This window comes from Xenopus tropicalis, chromosome 1 (assembly GCF_000004195.4).
Source record: "Xenopus tropicalis strain Nigerian chromosome 1, UCB_Xtro_10.0, whole genome shotgun sequence".
Classification (NCBI taxonomy): Eukaryota; Metazoa; Chordata; class Amphibia; order Anura; family Pipidae; genus Xenopus; species Xenopus tropicalis.
The window spans coordinates 215,211,001-215,233,601 of record NC_030677.2 but is presented as its reverse complement, the minus strand read 5'-3'; the positions used below and the strand labels follow the sequence as shown (position 1 = coordinate 215,233,601).

Genomic DNA, 22,601 nt, shown 5'->3' with positions numbered 1-22,601 from the left:
GCCAATCAAAAGCAAGTGGGTGGGACTGGTCCATCTAGCCGTAACCCTTTCTTGGCACAGTCCTATAGAACAGGATCACAGTGATCTGAACCTCTTCGCTTATTGAAGGATACTGGGAACCGGGATTTACAGCTTAGCAGCGCCCCCTAGTGGGCAGTGAGGAGACGCCTCCGGGGAATTCCTCTAGGAAATTAAAACACATACAAATTGCAGTAACCAAGACAACTTTATATAAAGATGAATTTGCAACAGTTTTACTACAACCAGAAATCCTGGGGAACCCGTGGGGTCTATGAGCCCCCGGCGCAGTCTCTCGAGGTGCCCCAGTCCCACTCCAAGCGGAGCCCCCCCCCACAGCCTCTCTGGTTACTGGCAGCTCCTTTGCTTTTTACATCGCACTCTCTCTGTATCTGGCTGTGGCTACAGCAGCAGGGGCCCCTTTATACCCACTGAAGCTCCGCCCTAGGGGTTGGCTCCAAAGCAAGGCTCTCCCTGGGCCCTCCTCTTTTCTCAGAGCTTCATTGGGGCTCCCAGCCAATCGGATTGCTCTCCAGCCTGTAACTGGGCTGGACAATTAATGTGGAGAAAAGGCAAACATTTAGGAAGAACGGTATTTTTTCATGAAAATGTGGCACCCGGGGGCCATTTTGTAAGAGACTGACACTGTCACTAGGTCAGACTGGGATGTGTAAAGCCCACTGAGGCAACTAGGGGCCCCCCACACCTACTCAGGGGCCCCTGGCCACTCACCCCCCACCAACCCCTTCCCCCCATGTATGTACCTTACACTTTGCTGTGATCGGGGGAAGGGCAGCAAGGGAGCGACAGGTGCAGATCGGGTTTTTTCCTAGTGTCCCCCTTACCCAGTCCGACCCTGCCCTGTAAGTCTGGGGCATATTAACCCTTTTATGGGCCCTCAGCCTGTGCGGGCATCCACCCGGTAATCATTCGTGCCTCCCTGTTCCTCCTCAGTGGAGCACAAAGCCGCTATTACAGAACTGTCAGTTCTCCTATATTTGTTGGGAGTCACCTGTTTTATACCCCCTGAAGGGTAAAGCTGGGGGGCATGGCCTGGGTGTAATAAAAAAAAATCATCCAGGTGGACAGAGGGGGTGGTTTTACAAGATGCCCTACTGAGATGGGATATAATAGGGGCAAGTCTGACACAATCTGGCTCTTGCCCCCACTCACCCTCTTCCCTCCACCAATGGGCCTTTTGCCTCAAGCACCCCTGTACCCCTCCTTCGTCCTTGAGGAAGATGCTGAAAGCACCCCTGTACTCCTCTAGATCAATAGGTTTTTTCCCGCCTCCCACAGGGTAAGTCTGACAATGGGGTGGAGGAAGAACCATAAGCCCCTACATACATTTGTACTGGTGAGGGGTGAGTGCAAAGAGGATACACAGGGCTATGGGAGGGGTGCGGGTTTCCTACCCCCCCCTGTAACCTCACCCCACATATCCAGTGGACTTGCTGGGAAGCCATAGGGAACAAGGAATTCCTCTCAGTCCGACTCTTACAGGGCTGACGTCCCTAGGGCGAGAGTCACTGGCACCACTGGAAACCCATGATAAAGCCCCAAAACCTGTGCAACCCCATTGAGACCATAAGGCAATGATTTTACATTGAGTTCCAGAGCGTTCCAGGTCTGTTTGTGGGGACCCAGATTGACCATTATCATTTAATAACAAACTAGAAAGATCCAATTCATTTCCCAAGATGAAATAATTCATTTCCTGGATAACAAAGGGTTATCTATGTTTCTGGCCCTTTAAGAAGCACCATTTCAAGTTTCATTGCTGCAGTACCGTGTGTGTGTGTGGAATAAACCCTCAGTGTGGCGTTATATTGCCCCACGTGCACTAATAATATCCCACACTGTGTAAATAAAGTGCCCCCTCGCAAATTTTAAGAACAAATGTAATGTGCTGTATTGGCCACTAGATGTCTCTATTTCCCCATAGGATAATGCTAAGAACAAACTATAATGTGCTGTATTGGCCACTAGATGGCTGTATTCCCCCATAGGATAATACTAAGGACAAACTATAATGTGCTGTATTGGCCACTAGATGGCTGTATTTCCCATAGGATATAATAGTAAGGACAAATCTAATGTGCTGTATTGGCCACATTCCTATAGGATGAAACTAAGTACAAAGTGTAATGTGCAGCATTGGCCACTAGATGGCTGTATTTCTCCATAGGATAATACTAAGGATAAATGTAATGTGCTGTATTGGCCACTAGATGGCTGTATTTCCTATAGGATGACACTAAGTACAAAGTGTAATGTGCAGCATTGGCCACTAGATGGCTGTATTTCTCCATAGGATAATACTAAGGACAAACTATAATGTGCTGTATTGGCCACTAGATGGCTGTATTTCCCATAGGATATAATAGTAAGGAGAAAATCTAATGTGCTGTATTGGCCACATTCCTATAGGATGACACTAAGTACAAAGTGTAATGTGCAGCATTGGCCACTAGATGGCTGTATTTCTGCATAGGATAATACTAAGGATAAATGCAATGTGCTGTATTGGCCACTAGATGGCTGCATTTCCCCATAGGATTATACTAAACATAAATGTAATGTGCTGTATTGGCCACTAGATGGCTGTATTTCCTATAGGATGACACTAAGTACAAAGTGTAATGCACAGCATTGGCCATTAGATGGCTGTATTTCTCCATAGGATAATACTAAGGATAAATGCAATGTGCTGTATTGGCCACTAGATGGCTGTATTTCTCCATAGGATTATACTAACGATAAATGTAATGTGCTGTATTGGCCACTAGATGGCTGTATTTCCTATAGGATGACACTAAGTACAAAGTGTAATGGGCAGCATTGGCCACTAGATGGTTGTTTTTCCTATAGGATGAGACATACAGTTCCTATAGGGCAAATTGCTTTGGCCACTGGGGTGGGAGAGATTTATCAATAATCGTGGATGCAATTTTGCCATAAATCACAGCAGAGAAAAAAAAACACACACACGAGACATTTTCAGTTATTTTCTTCACCAATCTTCTTTGTGGTTCATTGAAAGAAAAACTCAAAAGGTAAAGAATTGGTATTTTGCCCCCACAAACTGCCCAGATGCCGGAGAAGTCAATGGGATGTGTAACTGCAACATTCGGCTGAAAATTAAGATTCCCCTTCCACTGGATTTTGCACCAGTCATGATCTATCAACTTACTTGAAAATGAATAGAAACATGTGATTCATGACTTTTTGTTGCTGCAACATGATTCCCCATTCAACATTTTTCATACAGATATGCTGAGAATCACTGAATCACTGACTTTTTATAAATATGCCCCTAGAGTCAGGATTCCCTACTGCACAAAACAAAGGGCAAACTGTAATGCACAGTATCGGCCACTAGATGTCTGTATTTCCCCATAGGATAATACAAAGGACACACTGTAATCTGCTGCATTGGCCACTAGATGGCTGTATTGCCTATTAGATAATACTAAAGTCAAATGTAATGCACAGTGTTGGCCACTAGATGGCTGTATTTCCTATAGGATAATACAAAGGACTAACTGTAAGGCGCTGTACTAGCCATTAGATGGCTACAGTTCATATAGGACACATTACAATGGGGGGGGGGGGGGATTTATAAATAATCACAAATGCAATTTTACAATAAATCACAGAAAAAAAAAAACCCACGCAAACACATTTTCAGGTTTTTTTAAAAAAAACTTATATACTTTGTGGTTTATTAAAAGAAAACTCCAATGTAAAGAACTGGTATTTTGCCCCCACAAACTGCCCAGATGCCAGAGAAGTCAATGCGACGCGTAACTGCAACATTCAACTAATGAGATAGGGTTCCCCACTGTACAAAAAAAAGACAAACTGTAATGCACAGTATTGGCCACTAGATGTCTGTATTTCCCCATAGGATAATACTAAAGACAAATATAATGTGCTTCAGTGGCCACTAGATGGCTGTATTTCCATATGATAATACTAAGGACAAAGCGTAATTTCCGTCATTGGTCACTAGGTGGTTTTAATCCCAATTGGGCCAGCCTTTCCCCATAACTGAGCCCATTCCCTTTATCAGCTTAGTCGCTCTTCCCTGTACTTTCTCTATTTCATTACTGCCCCCCCCCCCCTTATATATTTATATATAGTGCCCCCCCTTAACTGCCCCCCCCCCCCCAGTGTAACCAATCCCAACTGGGCCAGCCTTTCCCCATAACTGAGCCCATTCCCTTTATCAGCTTAGTCGCTCTTCCCTGTACTTTCTCTATTTCATTACTGCCCCCCCTTATATATTTATATATAGTGACCCCCCCTTAACTGCCCCTTCCCCAGTGTAACCAATCCCAACTGGGCCAGCCTTTCCCCATAACTGAGCCCATTCCCTTTATCAGCTTAGTCGCTCTTCCCTGTACTTTCTCTATTTCATTACTGCCCCCCCTTATATATTTATATATAGTGACCCCCCCTTAACTGCCCCTTCCCCAGTGTAACCAATCCCAACTGGGCCAGCCTTTCCCCATAACTGAGCCCATTCCCTTTATCAGCTTAGTCGCTCTTCCCTGTACTTTCTCTATTTATTACTGCCCCCCCCTTATATATTTATATATAGTGACCCCCCCTTAACTGCCCCTTCCCCAGTGCAACCAATGCACCAAAACTGCCTGGCATATACTAGTTGGGGCACCATCTAAATGCACCAAACTCACTGCCCCTGGGTTTTCTCTCGATGATCCTTGTCGGACTCGTAAGATCCCATGAAATCTTGCCCCCCCCCCCCCAGTTGCTATGGGTGGGGGGGCAGTCGGGGGCCTCACAGCGACACATTCACATTATAAATGATATTTCCTGATGGAAGCGGCACATTCAGTGATCAAAGGTTTATTGCACAGAACACGTCCAACAGAACCATAACGGTACTGGGGGATCAGGAGGTCCAATAGGGACCCCCCCGTGGCCCCGCACAGGTGAATAGCATACAGCACTGAGGTTGGTATTAAGGCTCAGAATCCCATGCGGGGTCTCTTTTTTGACTGCTGGGAACGGGACTGAGATCTCTGGGAGAGCGACTGAGACTGCTGCGAGAGGGAAAAGTTCTGAGACGGGAAGGCGGAGTCAGGGGGGTTCCGAGGGTGAGTTTGGGGCTCGGTGGGGGCACCCAGGAGAGAGATGAAATCCTGGACAGTCTGTCTCCTCTCTCGGGGGATCCCCCTGGAGCGAAGGAACTGAGAGGAAACCAGGGGAGAGTTGGGGGCGTGGCTTTGTGTAGAAGAGTCTTGGGGTGTCTGGGAGTTGCCCCCCAAATCTCTATGCAGAGTCCCTGTAGAAGCTGCGGAGTCCTGTGTATCGGCCCAAACAGGCTCCTGACCCGGGGGAGGGCTCCTCAGTCTCTTCCTGCCTATGGGACTGGGCCGAGGTTCCGGCTCAGAGAGGGGCTCGCTATGACAGGACCACACAGAACCCTGGTCCATATCGCAGGCGCTGGAGTCCAGACTGAGGGAGGAGGCGAAGCTCCCAGACAACCTGCTCAGCGACTTTGCCCTCTGCAACTTCTGCCTCCGGCGTCGCTCTCTCAGAGACTGCACCTTGCTGTGTCGGTTCAGCCCCAGGAACTCCTCCCACCACGAGCCCAGTTGCCCATTCCAAGCAGCCGTCAGCCTTTGGCTTAGCGGGTCCTTCCAGGTTTGGGGGTTCAGGGGCCCTAGAACTCCCGAGACTGGAGGGGTGTCCAGCCGCACCAACGTTCCGCCCTTCATACTCTCCAGGAGGGTTCTGCGCTGCTCGGCCAACTCCGGCCCAGATTCGCCCACCTCCAGGCCCTTCAAGAACTTCTTTGTTCTAAACTTAGGGCGGCCGGGACCCTTTGGGGCCACACCGAGGAGAAGGGCCCGTAGCCACCGCTGCAGGCAGCGCAGAGACCAGGAACTGAGATGGGAAACGCCTGTCCTGTTTTCTGGCTGAAGGTTCGTGGAATAGACACAGCCATTAGCCACGCGGGCAGAGCCATTAGCCACGGGGGCAGAGCCATTAGCCACGGGGGCAGAGCCATTTTGGGTGCTGGGGTCAGATTCGGAAGACAGAGGACATACTGTAGGGTCCAGTTCTGGAAGACTTGCCGTGGCGCCACCTCCCCCCGGAGTCTGTCCTTCCACACGGGAAATCATGGATTCTGCATTGTGATTGGACAGGGCTGAGGCACGCTGGGGGGAGTGGGGCCCTCCTGGGCTTTGCCCCTCGTGCTGTTCTCTCTGATTAGTTATAGAAGCCCCCTGGTCAGAGACTGGGCTACAGGATGGATCTTGGTCGTTGCCCCAGTATTCCTGGCTCTCGGCCGCTTGGTGCAACAGGGGCAGGTAGAAGAGATCCCCGAGCTCCGTCAGGCTGAAGACGATAACAGAATCCTGGTCCGATGTCACGTGGGCCGCAGCCAATCCTGAGGGAGCAGAGAAAATAGAAGGACAATAAGTTCCGACCAATCTGCCTACTATTCCTCCCATAGGCAAAGCAAAGGCACCCCCCAAGCAATGGCACCCCCCAGGCAATGGCACCCCCCAAGCAATGGCACCCCCCAGGCAATGGCACCCCCCAGGCAATGGCACCCCCCAAGCAATGATACCTCCCAGGCAATGGAACCCCCCCAGACAATGGAACCCCCACAGGCAATGCCACCACCCCCAGGCAATTCCACCCCCCCCCCCAGGCAATGCCACCCCCAAGCAATGATACCTCCCAGTAATGGAACCCCCCAAGCAATGGCACCCCCCAGGCAAAGACACCCCCCAGGCAATGGCACCCCCCAAGCAATGATACCTCCCAGGCAATTGAACCCCCCACAGGCAATGCCACCCCCAAGCAATGACACCTCCCAAGCAATGGAACCCCCCCTAGCAATGGAACCCCCCCTAGCAATGGAACCCCCCCCTAGCAATGGAACCCCCCCCTAGCAATGGAACCCCCCCTAGCACTTACCTGCTCCTGGGGATGCCAGCCGCTGTGCCACATAGTCCTGATGAAGGGGCTGTAATACAGGCAGGTGTGCCAGGCATTCTGAGGGTGGGGGGAGACTCAGGGTTGGGAAGAGCATCTGGGGGGGCGTGAGGGTCCCACCTGGAAAGAGAAAGTTCTTAGCAAACCGTTCCCTGGTGCCACGAGGCAGCCGCAAACTCTGCCCAAATGCCAACTTTGGAACAAAGTGCCCCAGGGCTCCGGGGCAGAGCCAGACCAACACAATGGCAGATGCCCCCCAGCTCCTTGAAAACTGCAAGGTCTCGCCCAATCGGCTGCCTTCTCTTACTGCCAAGCACCACGAGAGGGGGGGGGGGTCCCGCAGTATATAATGCTGCCATGTTAGTTCAGTGTGGCTGGGGGGCACCATTAAGACAGGCAGGAAGGGCAGTAACGGGGCACAAGGCACGAGGGAGCCCTGTACTTGCCATGTCCTGCACCAGCACAGAGGCCCCCCCCCCCTCTCTTGGTACAGGTGGTCCAACCCTTGTGCCGCATTACTGGCAGGGGTGCATGTATTGGGGTACCTGTATATTGCAGCAGGAGGGTTTCCCCCCGCTGGCTTCCCAGCAGAACCTTGTTGGATTGGCTGCTCGTCCCATTAGGGACAACGTGGGCAAAGCAGGGCGGGGACTGGAACATGTGATCCCACTTCAGCAGGGGAACCAATGGAAAGCGCTCGTCCATGATGTAAACCGAGTACTGGGGGGAGAGATACAGGTTACAGCACTTACTGTTTTAGCCCCACCCACAGGTTACAGCACTGACAATGGCGCCCACTGTATTATACAGTGTTTTAGCCCCACCCACAGGTTACAGCACTGACAATGGCACCCACTGTATTATACAGTGTTTTAGCCCCACCCACAGGTTACAGCACTGACAATGGCGCCCACTGTATTATACAGTGTTTTAGCCCCACCCACAGCGCCGCAGCATGATGTAGTTTAATGAAACTGCAGCCACGTGTGTGGGGAGTAATGAGGCAGTGCGGGGTACCGATACCTGGGTAGTAATGAGGCAGTGCGGGGTACTGATACCTGGGTAGTAATGGGGCAGTGTGGGTATGGGGTACCGATACCTGGGTAGTAATGAGGCAGTGCGGGGTACGGATACCTGGGTAGTAATGGGGCAGTATGGGGTACGGATACCTGGGTAGTAATGGGGCAGTGCGGGGTACGGATACCTGGGTAGTAATGGGGCAGTGCGGGGTACTGATACCTGGGTAGTAATGGGGCAGTGCGGGGTACTGATACCTGGGTAGTAATGGGGCAGTGTGGGGTACTGATACCTGGGTAGTAATGGGGCAGCAGTGTGGGTATGGGGTACTGATACCTGGGTAGTAATGAGGCAGTGTGGGGTACTAATACCTGGGTAGTAATGGGGCAGCAGTGCGGGTATGGGGTACTGATACCTGGGTAGTAATGAGGCAGTGTGGGGTACTAATACCTGGGTAGTAATGGGGCAGTGTGGGTATGGGGTACTGATACCTGGGTAATAATGAGGCAGTGTGGGTATGGGGTACTGATACCTGGGTAATAATGAGGCAGTGTGGGTATGGGGTACTGATACCTGGGTAGTAATGGGGCAGTATGGGGTACTGATACCTGGGTAGTAATGGGGCAGTGCGGGGTACCGATACCTGGGTAGTAATGGGGCAGTGCGGGGTACTGATACCTGGGTAGTAATGGGGCAGTGTGGGTATGGGGTACCGATACCTGGGTAGTAATGAGGCAGTGCGGGGTACGGATACCTGGGTAGTAATGGGGCAGTATGGGGTAACGGATACCTGGGTTAGTAATGGGGCAGTGCGGGGTACGGATACCTGGGTAGTAATGGGGCAGTGCGGGGTACTGATACCTGGGTAGTAATGGGGCAGTGCGGGGTACTGATACCTGGGTAGTAATGGGGCAGTGCGGGTATGGGGTACTGATACCTGGGTAGTAATGGGGCAGTGTGGGGTACTGATACCTGGGTAGTAATGGGGCAGCAGTGTGGGTATGGGGTAGCTTGATACCCTGGGTAGTAATGAGGCAGTGTGGGTACTAATACCTGGGTAGTAATGGGGCAGCAGTGCGGGTATGGGGTACTGATACCTGGGTAGTAATGAGGCAGTGTGGGGTACTAATACCTGGGTAGTAATGGGCAGTGTGGGTATGGGGTACTGATACCTGGGTAATAATGAGGCAGTGTGGGTATGGGGTACTGATACCTGGGTAATAATGAGGCAGTGTGGGTATGGGGGTACTGATACCTGGGTAGTAATGGGGCAGTATGGGGTACGGATACCTGGGTAGTAATGGGGCAGTGTGGGTATGGGGTACGGATACCTGGGTAGTAATGGGGCAGTGCGGGGTACGGATACCTGGGTAGTAATGGGGCAGTGTGGGTATGGGGTACTGATACCTGGGTAGTAATGGGGCAGTGTGGGGTACTGATACCTGGGTAGTAATGGGCAGTGTGGGGTACTGATACCTGGGTAGTAATGAGGCAGTGTGGGTATGGGGTACTGATACCTGGGGTAGTAATGAGGCAGTGTGGGGTACTGATACCTGGGTAGTAATGAGGCAGTGTGGGTACTGATACCTGGGTAGTAATGAGGCAGTGTGGGGTACTGATACCTGGGTAGTAATGAGGCAGTGTGGGGTACTGATACCTGGGTAGTAATGAGCAGTGTGGGGGTACTGATACCTGGGTAGTAATGAGGCAGTGTGGGGTACTGATACCTGGGTAGTAATGGGGCAGTGTGGGGTACTGATACCTGGGTAGTAATGGGGCAGTGTGGGGTACTGATACCTGGGTAGTAATGGGGCAGTGTGGGGTACTGATACCTGGGGTAGTAATGGGGCAGTGTGGGTATGGGGTACTGATACCTGGGTAGTAATGAGGCAGTGTGGGGGTACTGATACCTGGGTAGTAATGGGCAGTGTGGGGTACTGATACCTGGGTAGTAATGGGGCAGTGTGGGGTACGGATACCTGGGTAGTAATGGGGCAGTGCGGGGTACGGATACCTGGGTAGTAATGGGGCAGTGCGGGGTACGGATACCTGGGTAGTAATGGGGCAGTGCGGGGTACGGATACCTGGGTAGTAATGGGGCAGTGCGGGGTACTGATACCTGGGTAGTAATGGGGCAGTGCGGGTATGGGGTACTGATACCTGGGTAGTAATGGGGCAGTGTGGGGTACTGATACCTGGGTAGTAATGGGGCAGTGTGGGGTACTGATACCTGGGTAGTAATGGGGGCAGTGCGGGGTACTGATACCTGGGTAGTAATGGGGCAGTGCGGGTATGGGGTACTGATACCTGGGTAGTAATGGGGCAGTGTGGGGTACTGATACCTGGGTAGTAATGGGGCAGTGCGGGGTACTGATACCTGGGTAGTAATGGGGCAGTGCGGGTATGGGGTACTGATACCTGGGTAGTAATGGGGCAGTGTGGGGTACTGATACCTGGGTAGTAATGGGGCAGCAGTGTGGGTATGGGGTACTGATACCTGGGTAGTAATGAGGCAGTGTGGGGTACTAATACCTGGGTAGTAATGGGGCAGTGTGGGTATGGGGTACTGATACCTGGGTAATAATGAGGCAGTGTGGGTATGGGGTACTGATACCTGGGTAATAATGAGGCAGTGTGGGTATGGGGTACGGATACCTGGGTAGTAATGGGGCAGTATGGGGTACGGATACCTGGGTAGTAATGGGGCAGTGTGGGTATGGGGTACGGATACCTGGGTAGTAATGGGGCAGTGCGGGGTACGGATACCTGGGTAGTAATGGGGCAGTGTGGGTATGGGGTACTGATACCTGGGTAGTAATGGGGCAGTGTGGGGTACTGATACCTGGGTAGTAATGGGGCAGTGTGGGGTACTGATACCTGGGTAGTAATGAGGCAGTGTGGGGTACTGATACCTGGGTAGTAATGAGGCAGTGTGGGGTACTGATACCTGGGTAGTAATGAGGCAGTGTGGGGTACTGATACCTGGGTAGTAATGAGGCAGTGTGGGGTACTGATACCTGGGTAGTAATGAGGCAGTGTGGGGTACTGATAGCTGGGTAGTAATGAGGCAGTGTGGGGTACTGATACCTGGGTAGTAATGGGGCAGTGTGGGGTACTGATACCTGGGTAGTAATGGGGCAGTGTGGGGTACTGATACCTGGGTAGTAATGGGCAGTGTGGGTATGGGGTACTGATACCTGGGTAGTAATGGGGCAGTGTGGGGTACTGATACCTGGGTAGTAATGGGGCAGTGTGGGGTACTGATACCTGGGTAGTAATGAGGCAGTGTGGGGTACTGATACCTGGGTAGTAATGGGGCAGTGTGGGGTACTGATACCTGGGTAGTAATGGGGCAGTGTGGGGTACTGATACCTGGGTAGTAATGGGGCAGTGTGGGTATGGGGTACTGATACCTGGGGTAGTAATGAGGCAGTGTGGGGTACTGATACCTGGGTAGTAATGAGGCAGTGTGGGGTACTGATACCTGGGTAGTAATGGGGCAGTGTGGGGTACTGATACCTGGGTAGTAATGAGGCAGTGTGGGGTACTGATACCTGGGTAGTAATGGGGCAGTGTGGGGTACTGATACCTGGGTAGTAATGGGGCAGTGTGGGGTACTGATACCTGGGTAGTAATGGGGCAGTGTGGGGTACTGATACCTGGGTAGTAATGGGGCAGTGTGGGTATGGGGTACTGATACCTGGGTAGTAATGGGGCAGTGTGGGGTACTGATACCTGGGTAGTAATGGGGCAGTGTGGGGTACTGATACCTGGGTAGTAATGGGGCAGTGTGGGTATGGGGTACTGATACCTGGGTAGTAATGGGGCAGTGTGGGTATGGGGTACTGATACCTGGGTAGTAATGGGGCAGTGTGGGGTACTAATACCTGGGTAGTAATGGGGCAGTGTGGGTATGGGGTACTGATACCTGGGTAGTAATGAGGCAGTGTGGGTATAGGGTACTGATACCTGGGTAGTAATGGGGCAGTATGGGGTACTGATACCTGGGTAGTAATGGGGCAGTGTGAGTATGGGGTACTGATACCTGGGTAGTAATGGGGCAGTGCGGGGTACGGATACCTGGGTAGTAATGGGGCAGTGTGGGTATGGGGTACTGATACCTGGGTAGTAATGGGGCAGTGTGGGTATGGGGTACCGATACCTGGGTAGTAATGAGGCAGTGGGCTGGGTTCTCCCCTCTCAGGCACTGGGGTAAAATGACTCTCTCTCCTCTCTGACACGAAGCTTCTTGTCCAATATGGAAAAGGTCCAACCCCTGAGAATTAGGGGCCTGAGAGCGAGAGAAATAGAGATTAAATAGAGCAAATTTGGCCCCAGGGGGTAAGAACCTTTCATACAGCGAATCTGCCCCAGCCCATTGGCACCATTAAGAGTTTGCCTCTCACACTGACCACTTTAGGTGCCAGATGGGGGGGTATATTTGAGGCTTTGGTGGGGAAGGAAAGATACCCTCATACCCTCATGTCCACACACTGAACTCCTGTCCTGTCTGCGTAGCTCAGCACCCGCGGGTGGGAGGTGTAGTCGCTCCATCTCCACTCGGGATCATCACGGAATAACAGGGTGTCGGGATCATGGCGAAGCAGCTCCAGCCTGTGGGAACGGGGGGGGGGGGGGGGGGTGGCAAAGTCAGCAGGGGGCCCTCTTATTGGCTGTCAGGGAGGCTGAACCTGGAGTCCCACCTGCCGGGGGCAAGGGAAGGTTTGGCCCCCATAAACAGGGAGAGAAGGTCAGATCAGTGCCCAGTCTGCAGGGGGCGCCCCAGGGGCTCAGCCAGAAGGGATAGATCAGACTAACAACCCACCCTGAAAATGAAAGTCAGGCTGGCAGTCCAGCTGGTATAGCAGGGCACAACTAGAGCTCATGGGGCAGGGAAGGTTTGGCTGCGGCACCATGGCAACTCAGTCTGGCAGCATAAACTAATTCGGCCAACAGTCCCGGCAGCAGGGCAAGGGCAGTAGCAGCGCAGCGGAGCAGGGGCAAGGTCAGAGCAAGGTAGCGGGGCAAGGGCAAGAGCGAGGCAGCGGGGCAAGGGCAAGAGCAGGGCAGCGGGGCAAGGTCAGAGCGGGGCAAGGTCAGGGGCATGGCAGCGGGGCAGCAGGGCAAGGGTAGGGGCATGGCAGCGGGGCAAGGTCAGAGCGAGGCAAGGTCAGGGGCATGGCAGCAGGGCAGCAGGGCAAGAGCAGAGGCATGGCTGTTACCCAGTGGCAGCGGGGCACTTACCCAGTCTCCACGTTCCACAGATAAAGACCCCCCTGTTCAGTGCAAACGCAGAGCTCCCCAGGCAGGTAGGGGCTGTGAGACAGAGAGAGGGAACATAATTAGGGGGGGTCGCACCCACGTGGGCAATGCACTAAGGGCTATTTCCCTGATGCACAGGCAGGAAGGGGTTAATGTTACCAATGAAAAAGTGTAAAAGGAAAGTAATTTGTATAAAAAGCAAAATGTCTGACACATGGGGGCTCAGTGTTTAATTCCCCCCACTATATAATTACAGTAATCACCCCCCGGGGCATTTTTCATTGCCCCCCAACCTGGAATCACAGTGGGTCGGTGTGAGAGTTGCCCCATTACATTACAGAACTTTCCTACAACTCTGAAGATGTATTTTGTTTTTGATTGTGACGCAAACACCAAATAGGACAAAATAAGAGAAAACTTCAGCATAACTGCCCCCCCCTCCCAAAGTCTGTACCTTGTAGAGCCCCCCTTTGGGGCAATTCCAGCTGCAAGTCCCTATGAGCCACATTTTGCCCCTGCGATTATTGCCCATTCCTCAAGGCAAAACTGCCCCGGCTCCTCCATGTTGGAAGGTTTTCCCTTGGGAACGTTCCAGTCTGACCGCAGATTCCCAATGGGATTGAGGTCGGACTGTGACTGGGCCGTTCCATTTATATGTTTCCCCTTAAACACCCCCCCCCCCCCGAGTGTTGCTTTAGCCTGGGGCTCATTGCCCTGCTGGAACCCCCGTCCCACTCACCCACTGATATCTAGGAAGTGCTGAATGGAAAATGAAAGTAATTTATTACAGCTTTTTATGTGTGGGTGACAAGTCCCCTTTAAATAACGGCTTTATTCTGCCCACTAAAGCCCGGCTTTATGTGGCCCTATGGGCAGATACTCTGCGCTCTGTGCTGCCTCTCTGATTAATGCCCCCCGCTCTGGGAGTTTGGGTGGGGGGGGGTGAATACTTTAGCTAAGCACTGTATATCAAACAGACTATTAAAGGACAAGTAACACCAACAAATAAAAGTGTTTGTATTGAATTTAATATATATCTGCCTGTTCCTGGGGGTGCAGGGGGGGCAGTAATAAATATATGGGGGGGAAGGGCAGCAGGACTTACCTGACATTGATACAGGTGCTGGGGCTCTGAGTATCGACCACCCGGAGGGCCCTTGGGGGATCTTGGGAGGAGAATGCCCAGGAGGCCAGATGGTAGTTGGATCGAACTCCTACCAGAACTACAGGGTGAAAAAGAGAGTGAGTGACTTTATGCTGTGCCCTATAGAAGCTTGCCCGGGAGGCGGGGCTGAAAGTGGGGGGAGGGATTAGACCAGGGGGTGGGGCCTAACGCTATACAGGCAGCTGTGTGTTCTGTCTGTGGCACTGGAGAACTAAACCTGCCAAACCATTCTATCCCAGTTCTGGGTCATCACCCCCCAATAATATGGCTTTTGGGGTGGCTTTACTTGTCACACTTGTCTCTCTCCCATTTACACTCTTGCCCCCAGCCCCCCATAACTCCCCCCGCTCTCCTGCCTATCTGTGGCAATACATTTGGCTCCTGCCTTTTCCCAACCACAATGTGCCCTTTCATTCCTCATCCATGGGCCCCCCCCAATAATCAGTTGGGTTGGGTCAGGGCTCTGGGCAGTCAGGTTCTTCAGCAAACCCATTCTGTACGGACCTGGCTCTGTGCACGGGGCATTATGGTGCTGAAACAGGAAGGGCCCCCCCCAAACTGTCCCACAAAGTATGGAGCACAGAATTGCCAGGAACGTACATAGGGGTGCTGGTGTTGGCAATAACGGGAGTGGCTTAAATAGCCAATCATAAGAAGGGGTGCCCGGATGCTTTCAGCCATGTATTGTAACCAAGGGCAAGAGACCTATCACATAAAGAAGTGACGACCAACTGCATGACTGCACAGCCTTGGGGGCCCGGCCAGAGCGACAGACTGAGCCAAGTCCTTTCTCACACTCACAGAGCGGAAGAAGAAACCCAAACATTTCTCAGCAGGACACACATTGCCCCCCCACCCCTCACCTTCTTCCGATGATCCCCCCTTGGCCGAGGCCACTTGTTGGATTCGCCCATTAAGTTCAAACACAGCCGGATCTTCTAGCAGTTTCACCCTGTGGCCCCCGCCATTGAGTTTCACCTGCTGGAAATCTGACTGACATTAAGGAAGTTTGGTCTCCAATGGATATACACAGGGTATGGGGGGCCCCCCCACTAACGACCCACCGTGGGGCCCCTCTAGCCAGTTACATACAGGGGACCTCACAGAGGGGCCCCCGTCTCCCCCAGTTAGGCCCAGAGGGGCCCCCGTCTCCCCCAGTTAGGCCCAGAGGGGCCCCCGTCTAACAATAATATTAATTTAAGGATACGTAACTCATTCATTGCTTCTCCGTGAGGGAAGATTAAACAGCCATAGTGCCCCTCAGAATACGCAGAGTAAGACAGAGCTCCCCCTGTGTTCTGAGTGCTGTACTGCAACTGACTCCACTGCTCTGCCAGCCCCTCATGGACGCACTGTCCCAGCATCACTGGGGGGATATCCTGGAGCCAATCGCATGCCAGGAACGAGAGGCATCGCAGCTGGGAGTCAGAGTAAGAATAAGGGCAACTGTAGGGAGACATGAGAGTTTAAGTAGGAGATGGGGGGAGAATAAGGAGTATAGTGGGGGAGGAGGGGTATATATGGGGTAGAGAGAGAGAAGCCAGGGGAAAAAGAAATGTGGAAAACAAAGAGACAATAAGAGGAAATAGATAGGCAGAAACCAGCAGGGGGGGCAGGGGCAGTAGAAGGGCAGAACTGCACATAACTCACTCTCTGTGCATCGCATGGCGCAGCGACTGCAGCATCCCCGTCATCTTCTTTGTGGTTTCTCTCACCTTCCTCTGTAACAAACACATTATCAGATGTGGGCCTTCCCCTAACAGCAACTGGGGCTGACTTACAGACATATGCACTCATCTGTACCAGGGCAGTTTCCTATAGCAACCAGACCTTTGCCTACTTTTTTTAACTTGTAGTCAGCTGTTGGTTGCTACTGGCAACTGCACTGGTCCACTTTTGCACCTATCTTAGTATATCGGCCCTACTGCCTTTTCCTTCTATGATAAGCCGGATTAGTGACTGTCTCTTTCTTCTATGATAAGCCTGATTAGTGACTGTCTCTTTCTTCTATGATAAGCCTGATTAGTGACTGTCTCTTTCTTCTATGATAAGCCTGATTAGTGACTGTCTCTTTCTTCTATGATAAGCCTGATAAGTGACTGTCTCTTTCTTCTATGATAAGCCTGATAAGTGACTGTCTCTTTCTTCTATGATAAGCCTGATTAGTGACTGTCTCTTTCTTCTATGAGCCTGACAAGGGACTGTCTCTTTCTTCTATGAGCCTGACAAGGGACTGTCTCTTTCTTCTATGAGCCTGACAAGGGACTGTCTCTTTCTTCTATGAGCCTGACAAGGGACTGTCTCTTTCTTCTATGAGCCTGACAAGGGACTGTCTCTTTCTTCTATGAGCCTGACAAGGGACTGTCTCTTTCTTCTATGAGCCTGAAAAGGGACTGTCTCTTTATTCTATGAGCCTGACAAGGGACTGTCTCTTTCTTCTATGAGCCTGACAAGGGACTGTCTCTTTCTTCTATGAGTCTGACAAGTCTCCCCCATATGGATATAATTGTAGGGGCTGTGTCACTGTAGCTACTGATTAATCTTCTCTCTCAAGGATCTGATTACGGATTATTAAATCCCTACAGTAGGTACCTGCCCATAGGTAGGTGATGGGTCTGTTCAGTTTACTCACATAAAGCTGCTTATCTCCCAGGTAGCAGTGTGGTTCCAGGAGTTGCCCCATACACTGAAAGGCTGTGTCACTGTGATCCAATGAGAAATTGCCCAACTGAAGAGAGTAAGAGATTGGAGAGAGATTAGAACATTCCTTTTCTGTATATTTGTATCTATACATGGGTAGGGGCTGCCATACTGTTTCCCCTAGTGCAGAGGTAGCCTTATATGTGCCCATAGCAGTCACCATCAATTAACCCCAGCATCAGAACAAACGGAGGCACCAGAGGCCCAGGACTGTACGGCAGCATGTTAGTTATTGGCCATAGTTTATCTGCCCCGTACACTAACCCCCACAGGATTCATAGCAGTGAATGGAGCCTAAATTTGTGTACTATTTCATAGACTACAGGGCTACATGTATGACTTCATCATGTGGGATGTGGGAAATTGAACTAAATGAAAGGTACTATGGGCCTCACCCACAAATTAAGGACAAATTGTTGGTTTGGAAGGATACAAAGTACTGGGGGGCCACGAGCCGAGTTGTTGAGAATATTTCACTATGGGAGGCTAAAGGCACCGAGGGGGCCCCAAAGAGAACATTGGCTCTAGGTTCTTATATATCTGAAGAGTATCGGTCAGAGGTACCAACTGCACCCAAAGAGTAGATGTCAGCAATATGTTTAGGGCCACAGTCAGAGCACTGGGAAGATAGTGCCGCAGCCTATGATAGTAGGTAGTAGTAGTAATAGGATGTTAGAGGACAAAATCTTTTTAGATTTTGGACCTTATGACCCTTAAATACCATGTTCCTCCCTGCGACTGGGCTCAAAATCTAAGCAATGAAAGTGTGTGAGCGGCCGGGCGGTGGCCGAGGCCTTGGAGAAGACGTGTGGCCCTGTCAGGAGAACACGGGAAGGTGGGCGGCAGATCCTGTATGCGTTGGTCTGGGTAAGAACCTGTATTCAGAGCGTAAGCTTCTCACTGACTAAACCAGTCAATGCAGTGACTATAGCACTAAGCTGGAGTAATCTGTAACAATCTTACCAACCCACTGGACTAGTCACATAACCCCTTATTTGCCCCTATTCCATAGCCCAGTGATCCCCAACCAGTGGTTTATAAGCAACATGTTGCTCCCCAACCCATTGGGTGTTGCTCCCAGTGGCCTCAAAGTAGGCCCTCATTTTTGAATTTCTGGTTAGGAGACAAGTTTTGGTGCATAAAAACCAAGTACAATGTCAACCAGAGCCTCCTGCAGGCTGCCAGTCCCCATAGGGGCTATTAAATAGCCAATTATAGCTCTTATTGCTACTCCAAGGAACCTTTTTCATGTCTGTGTTGCTCCCCAAGACTTTTTCTAGTTAAATGTGGCTCACGGGTATAAAAGGTTGGGGATCCCTGCCATAGCCCAACAGCCATAGTTATGGTGGGCCCTGTGGGGACACTTGCCACCCACTTAGAGAGGTCACCAAGTGACTGTGACAGATTCCATCCATTATTTGCAGAATCAACAGATTGTCCTTTTCTCCCCAAGTCACCTGGAGAGCGAGAATCTTCTGGAGAAAGCCAAAAGGTTAAGGTTTTACCCCCCGGTGAAATAGATGGAGAAACGTTCCATTGGGAAAAGCGACCTAAGCGCCGCGCTGGCCTCTCCATACTCCAACTCAGATTGTCAGGGGAATCCACTAACCCACACACTGCAATCACCAAGGGAATCCTCCAGAAATCCTCCAGCTTCCCTCTATCCCTGGAAGATCTGACAAGATCCACTTCTGAGCCTCCGAGCCCAAATAAGTACTGTGACTGGACACGGGGGGCTTATTCATGCCCCCCCCACTGGCAAAGCCCAGCCTGGCACAGTGACGGAGAAACGGATAAGCCCAAACTAGCTAAAGCCAGGCTGCTTCTTAGGCAGGGCAACACCCTGAGGAGAGAGGGGGAGCAAAAAGCTATTTTGGGCAAAACAGATGCATGCTGCAGGCTGCACCGGTGGCAGAATTAGCCATAAAACTACTCTGTAGGTTTCCAATGACCTGCCCACCCCATGCCTTTACATCAAAGCAGGCTGCACTGGTGCTTGGCTTCATGGGAACCGGTGCAGTTAGCAGCACTCACTAATCCTGCGGGGGGGCTAACCTGATTAGTGAAATCCAGTTGTACACTGCTTTTCCTCACAAGAGTATTTCTCAGGGGAACCGCTGCTCTCATTTCTTGTACAATGTCGGATACCAGCACCGGAGGGATTCCAGAACCTGCCGGGGAACAAAGAAAACAGGGAACAGTGTGACTCCCCCAAACGTAACTACACCCCAACCTGCTGGGATTTCTCTGCACAGTGGGACTGGGTTCCACGTTATGTTCTTAGCTGCACAGCTCTCATCAGCAAATGTGTTTATGGGTCGGTCCCCCCTAGGCCCAAACTGTACTAATGGCAGTGACGTGTTTATGGGTCGGTCCCCCCTAGGCCCAAACTGTACTAATGGCAGTGACGTGTTTATGGGTCAGTCCCCCCTAGGCCCAAACTGTACTAATGGCACCGACGTGTTTATGGGTCAGTCCCCCCCTAGGCCCAAACTGTACTAATGGCACCGACGTGTTTATGGGTCAGTCCCCCCTAGGCCCAAACTGTACTAATGGCAGTGACGTGTTTATGGGTCAGTCCCCCCTAGGCCCAAACTGTACTAATGGCACCGACGTGTTTATGGGTCGGCCCCCCCTAGGCCCAAACTGTACTAATGGCACCGACGTGTTTATGGGTCAGTCCCCCCTAGGCCCAAACTGTACTAATGGCAGTGACGTGTTTATGGGTCAGTCCCCCCTAGGCCCAAACTGTACTAATGGCACCGACGTGTTTATGGGTCAGTCCCCCCTAGGCCCAAACTGTACTAATGGCAGTGACGTGTTTATGGGTCAGTCCCCCCTAGGCCCAAACTGTACTAATGGCACCGACGTGTTTATGGGTCGGTCCCCCCTAGGCCCAAACTGTACTAATGGCAGTGACGTGTTTATGGGTCGGTCCCCCCTAGGCCCAAACTGTACTAATGGCAGTGACGTGTTTATGGGTCAGTCCCCCCTTGGCCCAAACTGTACTAATGGCACCGACGTGTTTATGGGTCAGTCCCCCCTAGGCCCAAACTGTACTAATGGCAGTGACGTGTTTATGGGTCGGTCCCCCCTAGGCCCAAACTGTACTAATGGCAGTGACGTGTTTATGGGTCAGTCCCCCCTAGGCCCAAACTGTACTAATGGCACCGACGTGTTTATGGGTCAGTCCCCCCAGGCCCAAAGCGGAGGAGGTGGCTGAGAGACTTCCCATATGAGTTACCAGGGTTAGGAGGCAGCAGTGGGATGGGTGCCGGGCTGGTTGGGCTCCAACGTTCTGCAGATCTGCTGTACAAGGGAATGAACTTGTAACCATCCTGTGAAAACAATGACAAGGTGTCTGTGGGTGCAACCACTATAACCACCCCCTTCCCCAGCACTGCCCCCCCCCCCCCCACTAAAGCATCCCCATGTGATCCCCTTTCTTATTTTCCTTTGTAACATTTCTGACACTTATCCCCAGAGCTGCCATCTAAACCCCAATAAACTAATGTCTCTACTGAACCTTACCTGCGCGCTGTTACTGTGCTGGACTTTGCTGTGTTCCCCCAGGCCAAACACAGAGTGGGAAGTGGGGGCCTCCCTGGCACAGGGCCCCTCGCTGTAAAATGAGGGGAACAAAGAGCCTGGAAACTCCATCTAAGAAGTCATCTACAAGGCAAGAACAAGAAAGATTATAAGGCAGTTACATAAGCTAAATGTACTCACTATAATTGGCCTTCAGGCTGGATCCCCTCGGCTCATAACAAATGATTTCTAATATCCTTATCATTTACAGTAGGGGGTACAGTATCCCTTATAATACATGAGTGATACTCAGAGTTCCCTGTATAACTCAGCCTGCAGCCTTGTGCCTTTATATGGGGGGCACAGAACCCCTCAGTGACTGCTAATATCCTTATCATTTACAGTAGGGGGTACATTATCCCTTATAATACATGAGTGATACTCAGAGTTCCCTGTATAACTCAGCCTGCAGCCTTGTGCCTTTATATGGGGGGCACAGAACCCCTCAGTGACTGCTAATATCCTTATCATTTACAGTAGGGGGTACATTATCCCTTATAATACATGAGTGATACTCAGAGTTCCCTGTATAACTCAGCCTGCAGCCTTGTGCCTTTATATGGGGGGCACAGAACCCCTCAGTGACTGCTAATATCCTTATCATTTACAGTAGGGGGTACATTATCCCTTATAATACATGAGTGATACTCAGAGTTCCCTGTATAACTCAGCCTGCAGCCTTGTGCCTTTATATGGGGGGCACAGAACCCCTCAGTGACTGCTAATATCCTTATCATTTACAGTAGGGGGTACATTATCCCTTATAATACATGAGTGATACTCAGAGTTCCCTGTATAACTCAGCCTGCAGCCTTGTGCCTTTATATGGGGGGCACAGAACCCCTCAGTGACTGCTAATATCCTTATCATTTACAGTAGGGGGTACATTATCCCTTATAATACATGAGTGATACTCAGAGTTCCCTGTATAACTCAGCCTGCAGCCTTGTGCCTTTATATGGGGGGGCACAGAACCCCTCAGTGACTGCTAATATCCTTATCATTTACAGTAGGGGGTACATTATCCCTTATAATACATGAGTGATACTCAGAGTTCCCTGTATAACTCAGCCTGCAGCCTTGTGCCTTTATATGGGGGGCACAGAACCCCTCAGTGACTGCTAATATCCTTATCATTTACAGTAGGGGGTACATTATCCCTTATAATACATGAGTGATACTCAGAGTTCCCTGTATAACTCAGCCTGCAGCCTTGTGCCTTTATATGGGGGGCACAGAACCCCTCAGTGACTGCTAATATCCTTATCATTTACAGTAGGGGGTACATTATCCCTTATAATACATGAGTGATACTCAGAGTTCCCTGTATAACTCAGCCTGCAGCCTTGTGCCTTTATATGGGGGGCACAGAACCCCTCAGTGACTGCTAATATCCTTATCATTTACAGTAGGGGGTACAAACACACTAGATCACACAGCTGCACACACAGGAGGCCCAGAGCCAAATGTAACCCCCGGCGGTATGAGTACAGGAGCGAGTAATACATACACTCAGGGACACCCCCGGGAATCACGGTGAGACCGCCCCACATTACTCACTGTATCTCCCACAAACACGTGTAGTTGCACCCTCAGAGCTCACACTCGCCTCCCACAGCGCTACAGTCTCCCACAGCGCTACAGTCTCCCACAGACAAACACCCATTACCGAGCGGACACTCACACTCACACTCACACTCACACTTCCCTTCTCCTCACACCCCACACAATCCGAACCTGAAGTTTTTGCTTGTACCTCTCTCCCGGCCCGTCATAAAGTGTTATTTCAGGTTACGCACCAATGAAGAGTAAGAACGCTCAGTCACATGACCATGTAGCCAATCACAGAACAATGGGCGTGTCTCAGCGC

At 51.2% G+C, this 22,601-nt stretch overlaps 1 protein-coding gene across 4 annotated transcripts; it reads right to left on the bottom strand.

Annotated features, from left to right (window-relative positions):
- Positions 1–4,877: 4,877 nt before the first annotated feature.
- taf1c (TATA-box binding protein associated factor, RNA polymerase I subunit C) lies at positions 4,878–22,575 on the bottom strand. Of its 4 annotated transcripts, none has more exons than XM_031895008.1 (15): positions 22,469–22,575; positions 20,675–20,815; positions 20,388–20,481; positions 19,199–19,314; positions 17,076–17,171; positions 16,094–16,164; positions 15,651–15,889; positions 15,307–15,432; positions 14,384–14,501; positions 13,261–13,332; positions 12,495–12,630; positions 12,179–12,307; positions 7,545–7,719; positions 6,982–7,119; positions 4,878–6,445 (listed from the first exon to the last, which is right to left on the bottom strand). In XM_031895008.1, exons 2-15 carry the CDS (start codon positions 20,801–20,803, stop codon positions 5,016–5,018), a joined length of 3,069 nt encoding a protein of 1,022 aa, XP_031750868.1. In that variant the 5' UTR covers positions 20,804–20,815; positions 22,469–22,575; the 3' UTR covers positions 4,878–5,015. The 4 variants fall into 4 exon arrangements, with proteins under 4 accessions (XP_031750868.1, XP_031750871.1, XP_031750870.1 ...); XM_031895011.1 differs by having other exon boundaries at positions 22,488–22,544; XM_031895010.1 differs by having other exon boundaries at positions 22,434–22,499.
- Positions 22,576–22,601: the final 26 nt, after the last annotated feature.